The 24,739-nt window shown below is 31.8% G+C and overlaps 2 protein-coding genes across 3 annotated transcripts; both read right to left on the bottom strand.

The window, feature by feature from the left end:
* Window positions 1-811: 811 nt before the first annotated feature.
* On the bottom strand, window positions 812-8,256 carry LOC108469794 (protein decapping 5-like). 2 transcript variants are annotated; one of them, XM_017770839.2, is made up of 9 exons: window positions 7,855-8,256; window positions 6,683-6,783; window positions 5,460-5,534; window positions 4,259-4,760; window positions 3,738-4,105; window positions 3,238-3,330; window positions 1,947-2,117; window positions 1,736-1,846; window positions 812-1,293 (listed from the first exon to the last, which is right to left on the bottom strand). In XM_017770839.2, the coding sequence occupies exons 1-9, from the start codon at window positions 8,006-8,008 to the stop codon at window positions 1,147-1,149; spliced, it is 1,722 nt and encodes a 573-aa protein (XP_017626328.1). In that variant the 5' UTR covers window positions 8,009-8,256; the 3' UTR covers window positions 812-1,146. The 2 variants fall into 2 exon arrangements, with proteins under 2 accessions (XP_017626328.1, XP_017626327.1); XM_017770838.2 differs by having other exon boundaries at window positions 3,738-4,760.
* A 3,939-nt stretch (window positions 8,257-12,195) lies between these two features.
* LOC108468085 (uncharacterized) lies at window positions 12,196-16,376 on the bottom strand. The gene is made up of 7 exons (XM_017768945.2): window positions 16,199-16,376; window positions 15,996-16,070; window positions 15,832-15,889; window positions 15,693-15,748; window positions 15,336-15,398; window positions 14,584-14,652; window positions 12,196-12,590 (listed from the first exon to the last, which is right to left on the bottom strand). The coding sequence occupies exons 1-7, from the start codon at window positions 16,253-16,255 to the stop codon at window positions 12,357-12,359; spliced, it is 612 nt and encodes a 203-aa protein (XP_017624434.1). The 5' UTR covers window positions 16,256-16,376; the 3' UTR covers window positions 12,196-12,356.
* Between the last annotated feature and the right edge of the window lie 8,363 nt (window positions 16,377-24,739).

Raw genomic sequence — 24,739 nt, 5'->3', positions numbered from 1 at the left:
ATAAATGTGCATAAGGCCTAAAGTTTAACTGTTACTTATTCATGATTGAGTTCAACCTGTAATCACTTGTTCTCATCCATCCTTAGCGGGTATAATTGTCAGCTCTTGATAAGGATCTATTAGTTGTTCGTTATGTGACAATTGTCTATTGTAGAGATTTCTTCCTCGTAGGCCGAATAACTTATTTAAACTTAATTTCTTTAGTATAACACTCATAAAAAAGAAATATAATAAATATTAATATTTTATTAAAAATTGAAAATTTTCGCAAATTTCATTTTTAAAGTTTAAATTTAACAAGAATTTTAGCCATTTAAGATTCCTCCTTCAAATCCTTCAAATTTTTAATATTTTTATTCTTATTTTGCCAAACAGTACAAAAAAAATAGCATCAAAATTCAAAGTTTCCATCATCAAAGGCTGATTTAACATGTTTAAGGATTGAGATTTATTCTCATTTATCCAATGGTTGACATCATTTCAAGAAAATATTCATTGTAGTTGTCACCTTGCCAAACAATGAAAATTTCAAGTCTATATACAAATGAATTATTAAAAGTAATTAAAATTAGGATAGACATTATTGTCAATGCAAGAGAACATGACTTCAAGTGCACTGAAACGCATTAATCTCCTACTTATGAGTTAGAGAGAGATTTATGAGTACTTTTAAGCATTATATCAAAAAGAACAGATATGATCAAATTATTAAATAATAATAATAAATGAATATATGTATAAATTAAATTAGACAGCCATAGTGATCTTCTATGTTAAAACAGAAAAGAAAAAAAAAATTAGGTAACTAAAGTAAACCAAAGCAACCAAATCTTGTCTTTTACTCCTTGGCTAGTGTATGTCCTAATACAGAATAATGTTAAATAGACAAAATAAAAACACTGGGTTTAACATAACAAATGACCCTCACATTAACCAACCATTCAAAACCTAGCAGTGCAATGGAAATCCATTATCTGTCTTTTGGGATTGGTTTTATTTTATATAGTTCATTAGTCTGAATCCTAAAAGCAGCAACCCATTATAGGAGTACATTCAAAGGCCAATCTTTTAATTTGGTCTTGCACGTTCATACATTCTTGGTAATAGTTTTGATCTTACTAATTGTACTCAATTCCCAGCTGCTAACTAGTTGGTACGATTTTCTGTGCCGTATCCCCTACCTCTTCCACCATAACCATAGCCTCTTCCGTAATAAGAACCTCTAGCTCGACCACCATGGAAAGGTCCCCGGCCACCTCTACCGCCACGATGCCTTGGGAAATCACCAAAGGTCTATATAGGTATTGTAAGGAGAAAATTTTATCAAGAGATCATGTTGAAGAATCAAATGCATTATCATATACTGTGCCAGAGATATATGCAAATGCATTACAGGCCTAGAAGCCTTAAACAAGTATGTTTTAACTGTTGTTACTACTTTGGTCAAAGTCTAAATTCCAATTACTCCTGTTAACTATGGTCAACAAAAGGAAAAGAAAATTTCCCTTTTTTCTACAATAATTCTTTAAAAGGAAAACGTATCTTAAACTTATTTTATATATACAGACACGTACACCAATCAAGTGCTTTTTTTGCGTCTTGCACCTCTGGCAATATAAAAGATTCTAGTGCCTAGAGTAAGCAGTCATAAGGTTATTTTTACTCCATGCAAGCATGCATACATAAAAACATTTTAATACTCCTATGATGTGAATAAAGCAATGGAATATAGTACCTCTGTATCCCTCCTCATTTGCTCTGAAAATCTAGTCCTCCCATTCCGTGACCCACCACCAAGAGAATCACAGGACAAGGAATCAAAAAAGTCATCCTTGACATATACAGGCTGCAAAAGAAGAAAATATATAAGGAACAAATGGAATTTGTGAACCAAATTATGGAAACTTGTTTGGCACCAACATGCACGTGCGCTGGCGAGCTCTTACCTTAACCTCAACTTGCGAGGATTCAACACTATCTTCATTTTGTAAATCATCAGCATCTTCCTTAGCTCGGCTACTTTTTCCAAGATGACCCCAAACTTCATCCTTGTTAAATTTCTCGTTCATTGCCATGAAGTCAAATTCTTCTGTAAATTTGGTTGCCGAACGTGAAATCTGCAGTACCAAATGTTGACATTACTAACAAGCCACAGCCATTGGATTATAAAAGTCATGGTCCTTATAAGTTCACCCATGTTTAGCAAAGTAATAAACAATGGAATAAAGCTTTTAAAGGGGCAATTTGATAAGCAATAAGCCGTAGTTTTCATGTGTATTTTCCTATAGGGGGACTTGCTTGGTAATATCATTATCTTGAAGGGTTCAGTAAACCAAAATTGTTTAAGACTTTGGACCTTTTTTTCCTCTTTTTTATGTAATCTTCGAAATTTCTACCATAAGAAAATAAATATTATATGAATCATAAAACTCAAAATACTTAAAAAGTTACAATACCAATATCAGTCAATACCACGGTGGTACTACAGCAAGAGTACACCATTGCATATCTTAAAAATCTTTTAACTGTTTGTTTTATCTCAACCTTTTAGAGTGAAATAATCAAATTAAACCGACTGAAATGATACTGTGCAATCTGGAAAACAACATATTCTCACAATCACACGAGGGGAACAAAGACAAGTGTCAGACAAGCATATGCTCTCATGCATCGCTTCCATATGTTTTAGACCATCCAAGCATATCAAACCAGATCCTTTTGGTGAATCTGGAATTTCATTTGAAAAAAAAAAAAATCATGGTTTCTTTGCAATCAATCTACTATAATTCTAACCCAGTCAAGTTTAATTTTTTTTGTAAAAGGGGAAAGGTTTGAATGATGAAATAAGAAGGCAGGGCAATCAAGTTAAGGTATAGAGACGATGACTCTATCAAGTTATTCATGTTTTGAAATATCGAAAGTTTGACTGAATTCCTGTGGGGTGAAGGGGTATTATAGGTCTGCTCACGCTAACTGTTATTTAGGAACAAATAGATGGAAATAAGTTTTCTATTATCCCAAAACTTCAGAACGTTTCAATTAGTTTCCCTGATATAGGGTGATATTCAAATTAAAACATTTTGTTAAGCATTGAGTGCTATTCCAGAAACTTTCTGAAACTCCCATTCAAGGCATTTTTCCTTATAGACAAGAACTTGGCCAACTCACGCTCAGAATACTAGTATTGCCACCACATTTTAACAACAATCTGGCAATGCAAAGAAACAGAAAATGTACCTCATTTCCTCTTCCTCTTCCTCTTCCTCGTCCTCTTTCACGGCCTCCTCTATAATTATGATACTGATGAGCATGCATTGGAGCTCCATGTAGCTAGAAGGGTAGTGAAGACCCAACAGAATATACATCAAAAAGGGGGAAAAGTGCATATCAGTGTATAAACATTTCAAACCATTATATATATGTATAATTAAAAGTAAGCATCCTAAGTATTTAGAAGAATAAAGCAATAATAACCACTGGTCAAACTAGCTACAACTAAAGAAACCTGGTAATATAATCTCTCATCTGTCAGAAACAAGAGATAAATTGAATGGCTAGTCAGAATGTGTATTCGATAATATATTACTCAAGGGAAAACATTTCATATTTCAATGAATATATATTTAATAGGAACTTAGCCCATTGTTCGAGAGGGGTCAATAGGCTGAAATTCCTTTCAAGAATTTAGCAATATAAGTTCAGTGGCATCAAGTCACTTTGCAAAACAGAAACAATACCTTATGATCAGAGGGTGAAGGCGAAGGCAATATAGGTTCCTGTCCTTCTGTTTTTGATGGTTGTGGTGGTGCTTGTGCTAATAATGGTGGCGCTGCTTGTGCCGACAATGATTGCGGTGCTTGTGCTAACACAGGTTGTGATGCTTTTGCAGGCCCAGGTGCTAGTGCAGGGGCTGATGTTGTCAGTTCTGGAGATGACACATGAACAACTTCCACATCCTTCTGAGCTGTTTGTGAACACATAGACAAAGATGCTGGGACCAGTCCTGGTTGTAAAAGCTGGCCTGGGGTTACTAATGAAGGAAGCATCCCATCATTTAAAACTGAACTTGTTGTCCCAATGGTGGAGGAAGCAGAATCAGCCATGCCTTTGAATGGCATTACAGGATCAGGAACTGTCTTAGTTTTTTCAGAAAAGGGCAACACGACAGCAGTTTTATCTAAAGCAGTACTTGATGGAGGTACCAGTGGCAAGCTACTACTTGGAGCTGCAGTAGGAAGAGTTAAAGCAGAGGCCCTACCTTGATTCAAACTAGTTAATGAGTCCGAAGCTACATTAGAAGACTGTGCTGGAGGACCGGAAGATTGCAAATTCGGTGTGCCTGTACCAAAGGGTGGCAGCAAAAGGGGAGTGTTTTCAGGTAACTGAGAACCTGGCAAATTAGAAGCTGCAGCTGGTAAAGACGCATTCATGGCTGGATATTGCATAGGTTGCTGCATGGAAGATGGCATTGACAAGCCAGGTGGGGGTTGGAGCAAAGGTTGCTGCTGTGGAGGAAGACCATTTGCGGACCCATAGTAACCCTGCCAGTACATCGGTATGGAGAGCCCACTATTTGTGGTTGGAGCAGCTGGTGAACCCCATGGACCTAAATTTGCACCAGGTTGATATAATGGAAGATTGCCTTGAAATGGTGGCCTTGTCAGTCCTATAGACGAAGTTTGGGAACCCATATCTTGCATAGATCCTGAACCAGAAGAAGGCAAGCTAGTGGATGCAATTGCTAATTGGGGATAGTGAGACTGCAAAAGAAAGGAATCCAACAAATGTCAGACAAATTGACTAATACAGAAGAATCTAATTGAACCTTGAAATAATAAAATTGGATTCTCAAAATGCAAATTCATAATGCTATCTGAAACTGAAAGTGACGGTAAAAAATAATCTCAGAGCTAGCCTCAAATTAATTTGATTACACATATCTATGCATCTTAGCAAAAGATAAGACAACTTAAGCAAAATGATGGGAAGGATTGAGGAAAGGGAATTTAGAGGGAAATCAAGGAGAAGGGCGAAGAAATAAAGGAAATTGGAGAAATGAGAGAACTAGGAGCAAAAACCAATAAGAACTAACAGAAAGAACAAAATCTCATATCAATTTTCCAAATTCTTCACAAGTAATTGTTCAAAAAGACTAACAGAAATAACATTGGTGCAGACAAGCTAAACTCTAAACCAAATTCAAATGCCTAGAATATCCTAAATACAAGAAAATGGAAACCATCGGGAAGAAAAAACAAAGTATTTTGGCTCTTTCTTCACTAGAAAGTACAATACTAGCTATGAACTTCAGATGCATAAGTATTTTAAATATCATTCCATATAAATTTGATCCATAAAACTCAAATCCAAGGTAATATTAACGGTTTAAAAAAAAAAGAAAAAAGCTATTTATGGTAGTACAATACAATAATAGATAAGAACCATTTTCTTTTCTCCACCTGTATAATAGCAGGATCATTGTGTATAGGTGCCGGAGTCTGAACTGGTGGTGGTGAAGATTTAACCTGCAAGTCCTGAAAAACAAATGCAGAACAAGAAAAATGAGACGATTAAGGCACTAATACTGATAATAGGCATATATAATTTAGAAGAACAAGAAATTTTCTATCTTCACTGAAAGTATATGGCACCAAACTGTAATCTAGCAAATGCGGCAACTATATTAAACTGTTTTTAGTACAGGAAAATCTTTTTTTTTTTTTTTTAACTCTTGTGCAGATAAATTTAAAACATTGCATTTAATGGTGTGAAATCTGAACACTCGCCTAGTAGAGCAACTACAACTTTCAATAACAATATAAGCTTAGGCAGAAAAGATTAATTTTACTTATCCGGTCACTCATAAAAGGTCTACAAGTCAAGTATCAATAAATGGCGCACCAAAACCTACTGCTGACCAGACTGAGCTCCAGGTACATATCAGTGACAATCCTAAGACATTCTTAGGAATATACAACATTGTCCAAATTTCATGAACCTTGGCAAAATGAAAGCCAAAAGTTAATAATAATAATAATAACATAGTTTTAATCAATGCCATGGTGAAACCATACACTAATGGCTGCTGAGATATTATGTGTGCTACAATTAGGCAACACATTATCAAAAGACCAATTCTACCAAGAAATCTCCTCTTTCGAAAATAAAAATAAAAAAAAATGCTCAAAATTGTTGGTGTGATTGCATTGTGGCTATATAATACCATAGTGAATAGTTATACAAATATGATGAGAGATAAAATTTCATTTCATAAAGATTTTACAATAGTTTTGTTGAATGAATTTAAAACACCAAGAAAAACTTGGAAAGTATTTTGGTATGGACCAGAAGAACCTTCTAACAAATTTACATGCAATAATAGAAGGGTGATCAAGCAATAAAACAATTTTTGCATTTTTTTTTTTGGCCTCTTTTGGCCCTAGTCTAGATAGCAAATGAACAACTTATGACACCATAACTAAACCAAAAGAAGATATTTGCAATCAGAGAAAAGCCTTGCTACTCTACAGCAATTGAATGTTTCCTAAAAAAAGCCTTTTACAGCCAACATTCAAATTCAAAGTCCGATTCTTTGTCTACGATCAATATCGAAAGCAAAACTTCATAAAAGGTAGGTAACATCTCTATTAATGTGCATTAGTTCAAATAATATTTGGACTACCTTGATGTCACTTCCACGGAACAGTATATATTCATAAATTTTATCACTTGCTGGCACTTGTGGACCATCTTTTTTCCGCCCTTCCGTTCCAAATGACCTTACTGCGATGTTAAAGGAACAGAAGTTATTTAGAGGAAGGATATAGTCGCATCTTAAAACCCCAAGTATACAAGAATAGTCACTAAAACACAGACTAGGCCTTTCTTAACCATAAGCACAGCAATAACATCGGAAGCAGCAGACTCAGATTTGAAGCTCTAACAGCCATACTCTTCTCTAGCCTGAAAGAGGCAATATCATGTAGATGTTTACACCGAGCTCTATCATTTCATAACATATACAATGCCTTTTTTTGTGGAGGAGGAAGTATTCTTTTTAGTGTAGCAATCTATGTAAATACTAATACCAAACTCTTTCAATTATCACTGCCAATACTTAACCCTTCCCTTATTATTCACTTATTTTTTCAAGTAAATTCCCAACAACCTTCAATGTTCTTTATACAATCATTAGCTATTTTTACAAAACATAACAATTCAAAACCCCTTATTATGGCGAAATTGAGCAATGCCAACTTAATTGCAAATGCATAGTTGTGTAAAGAGAAGTATAATCCAAAATTCTTATGCATTATACAGATGTTATGTTAAAAATACAATAAATGCTGTGATATGTAGTAACTTTGCTGGCAGACAGCACTATTAATTATATTATCCACATTTTACAGGTCCTACAAATATAGATTTACACAAAATGTTTGAAAGTTCATCAGAAAACAAAAAATCAGCTATTTTTCCATATGTTGTCAGCCTTATAACAGTCCCTTTTTTTTGGCATCTCTAAATCACCCACTTGATTTGACATTGCTTTCTACAGTCCAGACCTCTAGTTATATAGTCTAGTGACTTGCTTAACTAAAAACCAGTTGTTTAAACAGTCAACATGCATCTCACTTTAAAACTTTTTATTTATTACACCCAATGACCCAACAAACAACTTAAAGAAATTTTTTTCTAGAAAAAAAGTAAAACTTTTCAAAGCATCCCAAAATCCATTTCACCTTAATGTAGAAAACCCACAAAGTAAAATCCACAATAGAGCTTAAATTTTTTTTTTTAAAAAAAACCCAAAAATAAAACCCAGAAAAGAAAAAAATTAAAATTTCATTTTACCATTTCTCAAGCCGATGCTGGATTCTTCAGTGTTGATATTAAACAGAACACCTTCATATCTGATTTCAGACTTGGACGTCAAGCTTATCAAGCTGCCTATGTATGAATCGGGAGAGCCAGCAGTTGAAGATCTGGAACTCTCGGTTGAGGCCATGCCCTTTTGAGATTTCTGCAGCAACAACGATGGGTTCTTTCGTTGTTTCCTTCCTGTTTTCTTCTTTTATGGGTCTAAAGTGATGGTAAAATTAAAGCAAATCTGAAAGAGAAAATGGTGTAAACCGTGAAATGCTGTGAGTGCTAAGCGTGCAAGCCAACCATTGAAGCTTTGTACATTGTTCAATGTGGCCTGTGCGTTTTTAGGTGTTTGTATTGTAAAAGCCCAAAGGCCAAACAATTATTATATTGAATGTTAGTGGCTATAACCCTATAGTTAAGGGTAGAGGTGTGCAAGGCTAGAGGTGAGCATGGATCGAGTCGGGATATGTTTGGCCCGGATTTAACTAAAAATTTAAGTTTATTTGTTACATTTTGGGCTTGGCTCGCTTAAAAAGTGGATATAAAATTTTAGTCAAGCTCGACCCTGATAAAAATGTTAAAATCCAGGCTTGATTCGGTCATTTATATTAATTTTTATTTTATTTTTATATAATTTTAAAATACATATAATACATAAAAATACTAAAAATTAAAAAATATTTCCCAACAAATTAAAAATGCATACTTAAATAATACTAATATAGATGCAACTTAATAAACAAATGCCTCTAAAATAATAATAAAATTAATAAATGTCTTTAAAATAATAACTAAATTAACAATAAAATAAGTTTTATATAATATCCAAATAATAACAAAATAGTAGCAACATAATAGTAAAATGGTAGCAAAATAGGGAGAAAATAATAAGAAAATAATATTTTTTTAAAAAAATATTTTTTTATCCTTCAGTGAATTCGGGCCGGGCCGGGCCAAAATGCCTTACCAAAGGCTTGCCTTGTTTTTTAAACGAGCATTATTTTTTTATTCAAGCTCATTTTTCGGGCTTATATTTTTGTCCAAACCCTCCCACATTTGTAGCCCGACCCATGAACATGTCTAATTAAGAGTGTGTTTGTGTTAAATTTATGGAGATTTAAAAATATTAGTATTTTGAACACCATGTAATGGCATGATAGTTAAAAGTATTTATTGTCCTAAGTGTGATTTAAATTGAGTCGCATTAGTCACATTTAATATTAATGTTTTGTTCTATTGTCTGTAATTCATTAAAAATTATTAATATTTTCAAATGTCAATTTTGTGTTTGTTTCATTTTGAATATTATTTTAAAAAATTATGAAGATTATATGAGAATATAAAATAAGAATAATTATATTAAAAGTAAATAATATAAAATATATAGAAAATGGGTATCTTTATATTTGCAAAAGTATAAAATATTTTTAATCATAAAAATATAAAAATATATTATAATTAAATAACAATAATGTTTTGAATTTTTATTTTATAATGGGATCATGAGTTTTGAATTAATTATAATAAATTTTGAAACTCTTTATTATCATACCTAAAAAATAATTTTTGAATTTTAAAAACTTTGATAAAATGAAAAATTCTCCTTAAACACCTTTCCTAATGCATTTTAGTAGGAAGGGATGTATGTAAGTGTAATTTAGGTATAAACATTTGAATTATGAAAAGAACACAATCTTGGGTTAAAATGAAATCAATTGCGCCCCTCATTTCTAATTCAATATTTGTTAACTCGTAAAGAACCTTTAAAACTTTAATGAAATAGGATGGTAAATCATGGAATGATAGATATCTAATACAAATATACGTAATATTATTCAACAACATATGGGGGAGAAGATAAATTGGTATGGAAAGAAAATTGGAAAAGGAATATTTTCGATAAAATCGACCTACTAACTCCAATGAAGACAATGCCGAAATCATACATATATATATATATATATATATATATATATGAACAAACAAATCAAAGATAGAAGAATCTATGGGTATTACAGACCTTCAAACTTATAGTTTCCCTCCATGGAAAATTTTCATTAGATGTATTCTTACTAGAGATGAATTAAGGAAGAGGTTAATTATTCATTCTACCATATGCCCCCATGTGGGCCTATAAAAGTAAGGAAGTAAAGATATGTGCTAGAAAAACTCCGTTTGTTGGCCTGATGATTAGGATGTTCACCGTTTCATATGTGGTTTAGGTTCGAATCGTACTGATTATTTTACTATTAAAGCTTTGCTCTCCTCTTATAATTCAAAAAAAAAAAAGAATTGTGTTAAAAGCGCTATTCCTATCAACACATCTTTTAATTGACCTTGATATGTATTTTTTAATACTTTCTTATTATGAGTTATGCAATGTGTAAAGAAAACCCTAAAATTTAAACTTTCTAAGATCAAATACTATATAAAATTTTTATACTATGCATTTTTACATATTTAGTCCCTCTATGTAATTTGGTCATTTCTAATTTTTAACTATTTGAAACGTGTATTTTTAATCTTGACATCAATTGTTTTCATTAATCTGTCAAATAATTCAACGTGACTTATTTTTTAAAACATATTTCGACTAAAATCGAGGGGAATGATGAGGGATGTATTAAGTAAGCTTGATGACTATAGAATTTCGTTTCTACTTTGATCGGTTTTCCTAATTAATGAAGCTTATGCATTTTACCTAAAAAAATGCCAAGTGATATATTCCATATGTTCTAAAAATAGTAAAAAAATTACCTTTGAAATCACATATAAAGAAAATTAGAGGAACAAAAATTATAAAATTTTAATAGAAAGATTAAATTTGCAAAAAAGAAAAAAAGTGGCACAATGACCATTCATAAAATTTTACCTTTTTAAATTAGCATGTTTGGGCAAACTGAAGGTAAAAAATAAAAATAATGGTTGAAAGTCGTAAACGGCGAAATAGAAAAAAAATCAAGTTTTAAACCATATAATAATTTATAGTTTTGAATAAAATAAAATTTAAATATATTTTATAAATTTGATTTCATTAAAAATTAAAATAAAAGATGTTAAAATTTAAAAATCTTGATCATATACACAATTTAATGCAAGTAGAATAGTCTGCAAATGACCTATAAAGTTAGGGTTTGATGAGTGGAATAGGATTTATGTTTGTATAAGTGGATAGAGTTAGCCATATAATTTACATCCATTTTCGTTGTATAACTGAAAAATTATTTTATGGATTCTTTTCATTATATTATTCATGGTTTGGAGTTTAAAGTCTAAAGATCGGGTTTAAGGTGTGAGATTCAAGTTTGAAATTTAGAGTTCAAGGTTCAAGATAAAAAATTATCAAAATTATGTATCAAGAACATGAAAAAATTATTGAAATGTTATTAAATAATTGTAAAGGAACCATAAATGATGTGATGAAAATGATCCATAAAACAATTTCTCCATTAAATTAAGTTATTGAATGAAATTAATGATTTTAAAATTAATATTTTCATATAAATAGATTTATATGTATGCAATTGAGCTATATTTTACATGTATATAATATATATAATATTTAAAAAACACATAATTTCAAAACAATACACTAAAACATGACAATATTGCATGTTTATCGATACGATCTTGACTACTTGGTTAAAATAATAATATGACAAAAGAGTAAATATTATTATCATTTATATATCCTATTAATTAAACCCATGACTGAATTGATATCATTGATTAATCGGATACCAACTCGGTCAAAAATTATAAAAATATCATTACGAAAATAAAATAAATCATAATAATCGATGGCATCTTAATCTTTTTATTTTAACAAAAATAAAGGAAAATATACATATATTAATATTTAAACCCACACCAATTGAATTAGTAAAACCTTAAATTTACTACTCACTTAAAATTTTATTTTAATATTTTTATACATTTTTTATATGCACAATTTATTATCTCCATCAATTCATATCTATCTGTATTATTAGTAAAACTCTTGACTAAGTTAATATCACTAGTTAATTAAGTATTAACTCTATTAAAAATTATAAAATATTTTTTCATAATTAAAAAAATCATATTAATCGAAGATATTTTAATTTTTTACACCAAAAACCAAGAAAATGGAAAGGCTCAATTCTGAAAACTCTATATTGTCGTGACTTTGCATGCACAACTTACCATAAAACATGCATGGTTATAATTATAATTAAAAAATGGAAAGGCTCAATTCTCATGCTCTATACTGTTTTTTTTTTTTTTGGGGCAAACTAAATATGAAACTTCAGCTTATTTTGTTAAAAATAAGTGAACTTGAACCACTTTCCAATCAAGCTCCTATGTGATCTCAAACTTCCCTAATTAGAGATAAGTGGTTCATTCATTGTGTGCTTCAAAGGGCATGTGCCCACATAGGATAGAAACAAGATTCCATAAACTATATCAGTAATAGTAATTCCAGTAATATTGAAAATAAAATAATCCTAATCATCATCTTCACTTTCATCACTGTATGAAACAAGACCAGTCTTAGCAACATTAAGGGACTTATCGGGATCACTTTTAGGTGATTCCACATTATCAACATCAGGTGCTTTTGTTCCACTTACGAGTTTTTCCTCCGGCTCAGTTTTTGCCCTTTTTGCTTGTGGCTTCACTTTTATGAGCATACCTAGAGGCCGAGTGGCTGGATTCTTCTTCCCAACTGTTTTTTGTTCCTGCAAGCAGAAACAATAACAGTTTTTAAAAGCGGCAAAGTATGGCCGGTAACTACTTTAGTGTCACAGCCTTCAACGTAACGGGCTTCACCAGGTCATCAATCAATCAAAGATGCAAAGGTTAGAAATCAACTTCATATCGTAGGAAACAAAGGATGCAATCAATTAGATTATTCATAAAATGATACCTAAACGATATCATTTTTCTCAAATTGGTACCTAAACTTTTTTATAGTAAAAAAATATATCTAAACTATTCTTCTGTTACTCATTTTACCCCAAACCATTACACCAGTTAAAATTTTTTTCCAGCCAATGAGAAGTTGACACATCGTATGAACTTTTGGATTTCTTTTTTACTTTTTTATTTATTTTCTTTTAATCTATTCTTTTTCCTTTTTTTTATTCATTTTTTTTTCTTCTTCCCTTTTCCCTGTTTTGTTTCTTTCATTCCCAATAATGTAATATTTCTTTCTTCTTCTCTATCAAAGTACTCCTGAATCAAAATCCAACAGTAAGGTCGGACTTTTCAAGATTCAAAGTATGCAGATAAATAATAAAACTTCTAAAAAATGCTACTCATTTATCAAAGATGCATTAAACTTGGTTTCTGGCATGATCCTTTCATTAAACCTTGCAAAAACATAGCCGTCCTCCATAGAAATATGCAAAGACTTGAAGCCCTTTCAAGTCTTTCATCAATCTTGAAATATAATCAGCAAGTTAGATTTCAAAAGCAAACCTAGAAAAAAAAATTGTACAATTTTGATTAGGGTATTTAGTTTTTGCAGGAAAAAGGGATTGGTTTTAAAGATTAATTTTATATTTATCTTTAATGATTGGAAGGTTTTTAGCCTTAATGCATGACAGACCAAATGATTCTCAGAAATTCAATATTTTAATTCATGTTAAGAGTAAACTAAGAACCGTCTGGATCATCTTTGCAGAAATTTTAATTAGTCAATATAAACTAGATTTAAACCTTCCTAATCCTTGCTATTTGCACATCTTTAGCCATCCATGACAAAAACGAAATTAATTATTTTTTCTAAGAGATCATGAATAGAAAGATCAAACTGGAGTTTTCATGAACCTCCTTTTATTTTTTTTCCCTCCAAAATTTTTAAATAATTTGAAAGATTAGAATTCATTGAATTATTCCAGATCTAGTTGTCCTGGGCATGGCTTGCATTAAAATATGAAACCCATTGGAAATCTTGGTAAAAAAAAACCTTAACATCAAATTATTGAGGAAGAAGAAAGAAATGTGAAAAGAGAGAGAGAAAGAGAGAGAAGGAAGAAAGATAAAAAAGTAAATAATTGAAAAATGAAAGAAAAAAAATAAGATTTCTCTTAAAGTTTAATATGATGTGTCAGCTTCTCACTGGTTGAATTTATTTTAGACGGATGTAATAGTTTGGGGTAAAATGAGTAACGGAAGAATAGTTTATGTACCACTTTTGAACAAAAAAATGTTTAGGTACCAACTTTGGAAAAATGGCACAGTTGAAGTGCCACTTTATGAATTAAGCCATTAGATTACACGGAAATGGAACCTGAAAATACACCAAAACTAGGCTTAAAGGTCAAAAAAGCCCTTAGTAAAAAAATGAAAATTTCATTGAGCCCTTAAAAAGAAGTACACCCTATTCGGTCCTTATTGACCAAAATGTCAGCATCCTTCTATGTGTCATCTCCTGATGGCTGTCGTCAGCCATGTCAGCAACATCAATTGTAAAACAGGTCAACTAACAGGTTTCATCAATGGAAGGACCTAGTTGATTGTTTTTTTGGTCATTAAGGACTCAATAAGGTGTACTTTTTTTAAGGGCTCAATTGATTTTTTCATTTTTTACTAAGGGTTTAAGCCCTCAAACTAATTACCTAATCATAAGGCATAACAGCTCAGTCAATTCCTAAGCATAGTTAAGGTCCGAACCATAAATTTCAAGAGATTAAGTGAAAGCGTGTTAGTAATTGATTAGGAACCAACCTGATTTGCAAGAACAGGCGGTGTTTCTTTTAGTTCAAGCACGATATTGGACTGTGCTGCAACAGCTGCCTGAAAAGAAAACAAACACTAGTGGCTAAGATGAAATAAAACATAAGCAAACAACAAAGAAAATGGTTTTACAAATATCAATATGGCTAAGCTAAACAAGTAACACAACTATTTGTATGCTTCCCAAGAAGATTTATCTAGCAAGACAATAGTTCCAGTGGTAATCTCGCATATTGCTAAAGTAAAAGCTCTCTGAAAACTTGCATGACTGTTTGTAATTATCTGAAGAGTCAAGGCTACAACTTAGCACCTTAAATAAACAATACATGGCATAAATCATGAAAACAAATTTTAAATGACTATTCTCAATCAAATATTCAGTCTTTAGTGATCTTCCAAATGGAAAACAAGCAGTTGATGAATGCATGGATTCTTGAATCTAATGATCAAAAAGCAGATGCGGTTCCAGGAATTTTCAGTTGAATATTGGTGTGTTTGAACTAATAATAAAAAAATGGGCCTTAAGAAACAAATATCACAATGATTCTTGTAACTTTATATATATATTGCAAATTGGCAGTTCTACCATTAAAATTAAGATACATAACTGAGAACTCAAAATAAAACAATGGCCGTCAAATTATCAAGGAAGAAGGAAAGGTTGATCAGCCGAGCACAACAAGATACGGATAATTCAATTTTAATACTTTTTTCATAGTGAAAAATGTGAGATAGAAAATTACTTGGAAACTTCGCAACTGTTCAGCTTCCTCATCCGCCACTTGTCGTTCATATTCCCTTCTTGACTACATAAACCAGAAAAATATCAGAAATTGGAAAGCATAACAAAAGAAGGGCACTCAGTTATTTAGGAATGGTAGCACCTAATAGAATATATATACATATATGTGTGTGTGTGTGTGTATACACACATTATAAACCTCTAGTAATTGGTGAAAGCATCAATTTTTTCCGCAATCAGAAAGAAGACACAATACAATCAGCAGGAGAAAAACAATCTGCAATCATTGCAAAAAAAGAGAACAATTTTTTTCTCTAATTTCAACAGCTTCCATGATATTTATTAAAGTAGAACTCACCATCTCCAATTTATCAAGAAACTCAGTTTCGTCTTCATCCAAAGCTTTGGGTGGCCCTGAAAATGAAGAAGTGTTTAAAGCTTTAGCTCTTAGATAAATACATTATAAAATAACAGCAATCTAAAAGTTAAGCACTCACTATGTTTGAACCGTTCATTAAACTCTGCATCTTTCTTGTCTTTATTTTCCTTCAAAATCTGCATTAAAAGGATTAAAAAAAGAACGGTTCATCATTTGAGCATCATTGGCTAAAAAAAAGAAGAAAAAGAAAAATAGCAAATTTATTAGGGTTAATAAAAAAACCTCGTACAGAGGCCTATCCCTCTGGGCAGTGCCATCTTCAATTCGTTCACCTCTAGTTCTTTTTGCTTCATCTAACTGCCATAATTATCCAACCCAGACAATAATCAACACTGAAGAAGGAGATTTTGATCATAACCGGGGAATGTAAAAAATTAGGGTTTAGCATTGGAGGGGCTGAGAGAGTGGTAAGAATATAAAACTACCTGTTGCTCGGAGACGAAGTTCATCAATTTAATTGAATGCGACGATTCCTCTTCCATTTTTCGAATTTCAGAGCACCAGCTCGAGACAAATTGAAATCACTGCACCTCCTAATTTAACTCGATTTGATCTGATTTTTCTTTTTGCTCCCAAAGCTTCGATAAGAGAATGGCGCATATATCTATTATGGTTAAAATGTGTTTTTAGACCCTATACTTTGTCAAAATTTCATATTTAATCCATGCCCTTAAAAAGTTAAAAATTAAGTCCTCCAATATTTTTATTTAAAATTTTTAGTTCAATCATTAAAATCCTAAGTATTCTCTATTAAAATTGGTTAGTTTGGAATTTTGATTAGGTTATTTTGTATGATATTGCATATGATTAACAGAAAATAAAAATGATAAGTTGACAAATTTTTGGTAAAAGTATCATGAGGCCTCTATATTAGGAGTCAAATTGTATTTTACCCTATTTACTCAAAAAATAGACTAATTAGTCTTTGTACGGGAAATTAAAGAGCAAACTAATTTTTCTATTAAAAATTCCATCCATTTCTTCTGTTAAAAACCGGTGTAGCTGACTAAATAACTAAACAAATACATGTAATGTGTCACGTGTGCCTTTTGTTGAAGAACAAGGAGCAATTTTTAACAATATAAATAGATAATTTTTTTAACAAAATAATCAGTTTGCTCTTGGATATAACATATAATGACTAATTTATTTATTTATTTAGTAGAGAGGGCAAACTGCTATCTAACTCCAAGTATAAGAGCCTTTATGACACTTTTACCGCTAATTTTGTTAGAAACTACCAACAATGATGATGATTAGACTATGATTTTTAACTTGAAGAAGTAAGATGATTTAATTAATATTATAGCCACAGTGATCAAAGATATCGTTCTCATGGAGACTAAAATTACTAGTAATTACTGTCTTTTAGTTATTTAACCGAATAATTCGAGTCATTTATGAAAAACTAAAAGTATCTAAATTAATTAACTAACGAATACGATAAAGGACAAATCAAGAAAATAAACGATTAACAACCAATAAGCGAAATAACACCTAGAAAAGAATTCACCTAGACTTCATCTGTCATTATCAATCAATTTATTTACATAGTAACTTGATTTCATTTGTCATTATCAACTTAATTTCTTTACTTAGTAACTTGATCCATAGAAATCCTTAAAATTATGATAATATCTCTTTCGAGAATAAGATTAATATTGACTCTAGGTTTATTAATTGAAATTTCTTTCCAATTAAAACTCATATTATTGCATTAACTCGTGCTATGGACTCCTCTATTAAATTTGACTCTAATCTGGTAAATTTATAGTAGATTTGACTCTAAAGGCAAGACTTCAAGAATAGTTCGTGCTTGAAAATAAAAACATTCAATATATAATATAACAGAAATAAATAAAGAAACTCATTATAATCTCCTAAGAAATCAACTAGGAGTCTTCAATCTTGACGAAATCTACTTCAGAATCAGCTTCAATGGTGCTTGTTGTAACCATTTTTTGGAAAAACAGGAATCGACCTGGATTTTGAAAATGAAAACGAAAACTGGGAGTCGCCACCAACCCTTTTTGATGAGGTATGGTCGGGTCACCTTAAATTAATCATTTTAATAAAAGTTAAGATTTACTAAAACGATAATTTTTGATCTACGAAAATCAGAAAATGAGTTCGGGAGTCGGTTACGCACGAGGAATGATTAGCACCCTCGCAACGCCCAAAATTGGTACCTAGTTGATTAATTAGTGTCTTTGTTGTCGAAAACTTGAAAACTTGAAAGACTTTGAAATACGATCCCTTTTTGCAAAAAATGCTTAAATGTTAACGACCTTCTTGTCTCGAAGTAATAAAACACCATGTCCAGTAAGTTAGGACACGGCATCTCGAACTTGAGAGCAAGCTTGCCTTTATTTAAAAATTCGTGTATTTCGAAAGGATATTCGGTTAGTCAGGGTGAACGAGGAAAATCGAAACCCAGTAAGTTAGGGCACGTCTCCTCGAATTTTCAAACGCCGAATATTGCCTTTACTTACAAAAATTTTATTTCGAGATAACAAAATGTCATACCCGGTGAGTTAGGGCACAACACCTCGTATCTCCGAGAATAAGCATTTTTCAAAACTCGTATTACGATTTAAAAGAGTAGTCCGTTATTTAGGTTAAACGAGAAAAACCGAAACCCAGTAAGTTAGGGCACAATTATCTCGAATTACCAAATACGAAATATCATTTTATAAAAGAATTATTTTAAGGCATTAAGTAAAAACATAATGTAATTTATAGTAATACATAAAAGCATATTATGATATTAGTCATAACGTATAATAGTGAGTGATAATGACGAGTAATTATGAAAAGATGACGAGAAGCAAGGTTAGTAATATATAAATATAAACAAATGCGTGAGAAAAATGAAATGATCGAATAAATAAGTAAATTAACGAATAAATGAATATAAAGATGGCGAAATAAAATGATAATGATAGTGGTAATAATAATATAAAAGCGCATACATATACGTATCAAGGTACCTACGTAATAATAGAAGTAATAAGAAATATAAAAATATATATACATAACAATAATAGTACGATATTAAAAGACACATATGCATGGTATATAAAATGTACAAGTAATATAATAAAATTACATAGTATATATATACGTTAGTAATAATAAGGATGATACAAATAATGAATGATTTGAGGTTTGAAAGAATTTACAAAGATATAGATAAACAGATGATTAAACGATGATAATTTGAGTAATGATATACATAAGCAAAATAAGTACATAAAAAATATGTATATTTATATATATATTGTTAGTTAGTATAAAAGCAATGGTGTATAGATAATTATATATAAAATGTTAAAAAGTAATAATACAATAGTGATGATGATGGAAGGTGTAATAATAATAGTAGCAATACAGAGATTATGATAAAAATAAAGAAACATTATATGAATATATATTGAATTTAAATATATGATAATATTGAATGTGTATAATGTGTACATGAAATGGGATAAATACATGTAACTGGTAATACTAACGATATATATATAATATATGTAAAGGAATGTACAATACACATATATATTAGAAATAATAATGCAAAAGAGAAAAGAAAAATAATTAATAGTACCATATAATACATTAAAAATGAAGATAAAAATAAAATAAATATATAATAATATTAAAAGCATATACATAATATATATATATATAATATACAAAACAAAATATACGCATAATATATTAAAATATATACATAATGTACATAAAATATACGTATATACATATTTATATAATACTCAAAAGGAACAAATATATGTAATAATGCTAATACATATATGCGTAGTACAATGTATATACACTAAATGAATATATATATAACATACAAATACATTAATAAAAAACAATAATATTAAGCTATTAATAATACTACATAACATATATATATAAATATTAAGCAAGAATGATCATAATGAGATGCTAATAAATAAATATAAATATGATAACAGTAATAAAATATAGTAGTATTAATAATATGAGAATTAAGATAGAATAATGAGAAAAATTAAGAAAAGGGATGAAATTGAATTGAAAATGGGATTTATGGGGCGAATTTAAAAGAAGTAAAAGAAAGGGGGACTGATTTGAACACGCGAGCAAATAGGAGAGCCTAAAGGATCAAATAATCCAACCTTTGTAAACGACGCCGTTCAAATATTCCTCCTTCAAACGGGCAGAGGACTAAATTAAAACAGAATTAAAATTTCAAAGCTAAATTTAAAAACATGAAAAGACCTGATTAAAACAGAAAAAATTGTGGAAGGACCGCATAGGCAATTGTCCCAACTATCAAAACGCGCGGACCTTTTTGTGGAGCAAGTCGGTTCCGGGTCGGGTAAGGCGAAACGGCGTCGTTTTGGGGCTTATGGATGCCGACCAAAACGACGTCGTTTTGTATTATCTATATAAGTTAAAATCTTGCTTTTTTTTACCCATTTGCTGTCTATTTCTAACAAAAATTTAAACTTTTCTTTGCTCTCTCTCTGCAGGTCCAAGTCTGGTCAGGTCTCGGCGAGCTACCACCGCCCTCCGCCGCGTCTCCGTCGCCGTTTACTTTTTTATTTCTTCATATTACATATTCATGCATATACAAATGTGAAATGAATAGATTTGCCCATGAAGTAGAAACAAAAAAAGGAAAGAAGAGTCACCTTGGCCCTTCAGTTTTAATTTCTCGGGTTTTTGGGTTTGATCTGATGCAATATTCTTACTTTTGATCTCTGGAGTTGCTGTTTTTTTCTCAAAAAAAGATTGAAACTTTTTTGTATATATATATCAAAGATTGCCGAGAGCGTTACAATGGTTTTCTGCTCGGCCTTTTATATCTATTACATTTTTCTATTTTTGCTTAATATCTGTCTATTCCTTCACTTAATGCTTGCAGGTGCAGAGGCAGTGGAGCAGAGGCCACTTGCTGTCGACGTGACTGGAGGCGGTGGGATAGGGTTTCTTAGTTTAGGTTTTTTCTTTTTTTAATTTTGTGTTTGGGCTGTAATGGACTTGGGTTAATGGGTTTAGTGTGGGTATTTAGGGCCCAAAATTGGGCTTGTACTGTAGCACCCCAAACCCGGCCCAGAAGTTATGACCGGATCCGGCATGCCACATCAAAAACGTTAAAAAAAATTTCCATTCTAAGTCCAGAAAATCGTACTTGATGTTCAAAAGATTAATTCATTAAGGATTAAAGTGAATGGAAGTCGCATCGGTAGGAAACCGAAAAGAGGTGGTGAGTCCATCGGATGCTAAGTACCAAGCTCCTTCGGATCCAATCCTAGACATGCATACCGCCATTGCCACACCTTAATGTCATGAATATTTCTAGGAAACCGATTTGATTAAGTCATTTTAGGAAAAGTGATTAATTTTGGAAAAATACTTTCATTCGGAAGCTTTGCTTGTTGTCGTGTTATTTTAAAATCAACTGTTGTTTTGAAAATGCACCCTAAAGCTATCCAGTTTCAACAGTTAAATATAAGTATTACCTATCTTAGTAATACATATTAAAACCATCAAAAATAATTAAGCTGCCTTATTACATTTAAAAGCCCAAAACCTCAAACGTAATTAAAAGGATGTCCAGTTCACGGAAGAAAATCAAACTTTCGAGCGGGTGGCCACTCAAATTCCCTCACGCTCCAAGCCCACTATGGTTGGGAATTTCTGCGTGGATGAAAATAAAAGGGTGAGTTTGGGAAACTCAGTGTGTAAGGAAAACCCATTCAAAGCCCAAGTCACTCAAGCCTATTGGGCCTAAGCCCATTCAGTAATAGTGGTACTGGGCGAGCCCTTTCAGATTATAATAAACCGGGCCTTAGCCCTTATTCAGATAATGATATGGCCCATAGGCCCATTTCAAAATACATGCAACATCAAGAAACATATGCAAGCCCATTTGGGTAATAGTGGTCTGGGACGAGTCCTTTTCAGATTACAATAAACCGGGCCTTAGCCCTTATTCAGATAACAAGATGGCCCATAGGCCCATTTCAAAATACATGCAACATCAAGAAACATATGCAAGCCCATTTGGGGAGACTACTCAACCCACCAACCACTACACTCCACCCGTACCAGCCATACACTCCATGTGGGGAATAGCTCAACCCACCCAAATTTAACACTCCACAATTGCACCTTTGCGCTCATTATCAATAATTGAGGCAAAGCCTCCAAGACGTGGACAAGCCACTTTCAAGACTTCCTCCGTCAATATCCCAATCCCATGCATCGATAATAACAACATGGCATGCAATAAATAACAACAATCAAACATGCATTTAAGTCAATTTAACCTAGGGGTATTTTAATTTATCTCCTAAAGGTAAACGTAAATTTTCCACTTTTAAAGGTATTTCAAGAATTTATCTATTTTAGGGTTTTTCATGCATATTCCTACCTTTCACGTACTACAGAATCACGTACCGAGGGTTCTTACCGAATTGGGCCCGTTGGCCCATCATTCCAATTTTGGCCCATTAAGCCCAAAAATATCGAGGGCACAGAAATCATGCACTTTGCAATCCAAACATTGCAGCTTACCAAAAACATTAATCGATTTACCTCACGAGCATTCGCACACTCACAAATCTACAAAATACCAGTTTTCGGCATTTCGGCTTTTCGGCTTTTGCCGATCTAGACTAAGAAAGAGGGTGTTAGTTACACACTGCTTATGCGATGATATCTTGACGAGATCCACACACGAACCGCCTACAATTGGATTACTAACACGTTAATCTAACTATTCAAATACAAACTATGTATTAACCCCTTACAATATTCGGCCAACCACACCTACAGATCATAGTAAGCTTATAAGAAATCAATAAGCAACTCATTAACAAATTTTGTCAATGTTTACCACATAATCAAAATTTCACTGAAAGCTGTCTTCCTGAGCAACAGTCACTAAATCATTTATAACTGGAGCTACGAAACTCCAAATCAAGTTCCGTTAATTTTCCTGAAAATAGACTCATATATCTTCTATCCATAAAATTTTCAGAATTTTTGTATGGCCAATCAATACCAGATTTTTCTTAAAGTTTCCCATGTTTCACCGTTTGACTAATCTGACCACTCTTCATTACGAATCAAATTTCTCATTGTACAGAATTCAAAATATGTTCTTGTTTATTTCATTAGAAACTAGACTCAATAAGCTTTAATTACATAATTTATTCAGCTTCTAATTCATCTCCCACAATTTATGGTGATTTTCCAAAGTCACGTTACTGCTGCTGTCCCAAGCAGATTTATTACCAAATCACTCTTTCACACATACCTTGCATGCATGTTATTTAAACATGTATATCACCAATCAATCATCTCATATCTATGATTTTACTTAAGTATAATCTCCATTTCATCATTTTAAACCACAATATGTTAGCTGATTTTTCCCTTTAACATCTAAGGCACATGCATGCTCATTTGTTTGGCTCAACTTCACATATCTTCCATTTTTCATCAAAAGAACATGAAACAACAACCATTTCCTTCATTTTAATTCATGACCAAATGCTCACAACACAACTAAAAATCAAAATATACTTCAAGAGTTAAGGTAGGATCAAAAAGAACTCATGAACCTCAAAATAGAAGCAAGGTACCAAGAACTTACCTTCAATTTTCCTCCTCCTAATGACCGAATACTCAAGAGCTTTCTCCTCTCCTTTCTCTTCTCTAACTTTCAGCTATTATGAACAAAGATGGACAAAACTTTGTTCTTTTCACCCCTTTTTCTTTTAATAAAACTTCATATTTCATCCATTTAATTCTTTAATACAAAAGACATGATATTCTTATCATGAAACATTTACCTAACCCATTATCATGAAACATTTACCTAACCCATTATCATGATTATCATGGAACATTTACCTAACCTATTATCATGAAACATTTACCTAACCCATTATCATGGAACATTTACCTAACCTATTATCATGAAACATTTACCTAACCCATTATCATGGAACATTTACCTAACCTATTATCAATTTGTATCAATTTGTACCATAAATTATGGATATCAAGTGTACATTTTGTCTACAACAACATGATGGTTGGCCACTTCATGTAAAATGGGAGGTTTGTCATGCAAATCCTCCTATTTTGCACTCCTATTTATTTGGCCACTTCAATTTAGCCTATAGCATTTTCAAACATTTTCACATAGGTCCTATTTCATAATTTCACTCCCTTTTTCTTATGGAACAAAAATTAACTAAAATTACCGGGTTCTATCTTAAGCTTGGGCATTCTAGAGGCCCACTAACATAATTAAACCTATGCCAACATTCACAGGATTCCTGAAAATTGGGGCGTTACAAATGCAAAATGTCATGCGTGTAACAAAACAGTACAAAAATAGTAAATATGCTTAACATGTATTCAGTTCAACAGTCGCAGTGGACATGCTTAACTTGCAATCAATAAGATAGAAGCAAAATAGCAATAACATTTTATAAAAAAAATACAATGACATTAGGCATGTATCATTCACATATGATGCATATAACAATAGCAATTTAATTATTTAAATCTTAACTTCCAGCATATACGAATATCAGGGACTCAATTGAGTGAATAAAAACTCTAAAAATAATTTTAGGACTATATAGGGACTAAACTGAACATATCATAAAATTTTTGGTAAAACTGTACAACAGGAGTCACACAGCTATGTGGCCAAGTTGTGTGAGAGGCTTGAGGTCGTGTGGAAGGGTTATATTGTAACAGTCCGTTTTTCAGTGGTGTCAGAAATTTTAACCAACTGAAATTAAAGTTAGTATGAGTGGTTTAGTTCAAAAATCAAGTGATTATTGAAAATGAAGTATTAGGACCTCGTTTTCGTAATTTAAGGCTGTAAATATTTAATAGAGTCATATTATATATGAATTGAAGTTTGGTCCGGTAATTTTGAT

The sequence above is a fragment of the Gossypium arboreum genome, chromosome 8, assembly GCF_025698485.1.
Source record: "Gossypium arboreum isolate Shixiya-1 chromosome 8, ASM2569848v2, whole genome shotgun sequence".
Taxonomy (NCBI): domain Eukaryota; kingdom Viridiplantae; phylum Streptophyta; class Magnoliopsida; order Malvales; family Malvaceae; genus Gossypium; species Gossypium arboreum.
Note: the sequence above shows the minus strand (reverse complement) of the source record. Positions and strands in the feature narration are given on the sequence as shown.

What these genes read in the sequence shown, in the direction of transcription:
- LOC108468085 (XM_017768945.2), bottom strand. Translation starts at nt 16,255, where the DNA reads ATGGAAGAGGAATCGTCGCATTCAATTAAATTGATGAACTTCGTCTCC. An exon ending in ACTTCGTCTCCGAGCAACAG is followed by an intron (nt 16,071 to 16,198) that starts GTAGTTTTATAT and finishes TAATTATGGCAG; the next exon opens with TTAGATGAAGCAAAAAGAAC. An exon ending in TAATGAACGGTTCAAACATA is followed by an intron (nt 15,749 to 15,831) that starts GTGAGTGCTTAA and finishes CTTCATTTTCAG; the next exon opens with GGCCACCCAAAGCTTTGGAT.
- LOC108469794 (XM_017770838.2), bottom strand. Translation starts at nt 8,008, where the DNA reads ATGGCCTCAACCGAGAGTTCCAGATCTTCAACTGCTGGCTCTCCCGAT. An exon ending in ATGATCCTGCTATTATACAG is followed by an intron (nt 4,761 to 5,459) that starts GTGGAGAAAAGA and finishes TTTCTTTTGCAG; the next exon opens with TCTCACTATCCCCAATTAGC. An exon ending in AAATGAGGAGGGATACAGAG is followed by an intron (nt 1,294 to 1,735) that starts GTACTATATTCC and finishes ATACCTATATAG; the next exon opens with ACCTTTGGTGATTTCCCAAG.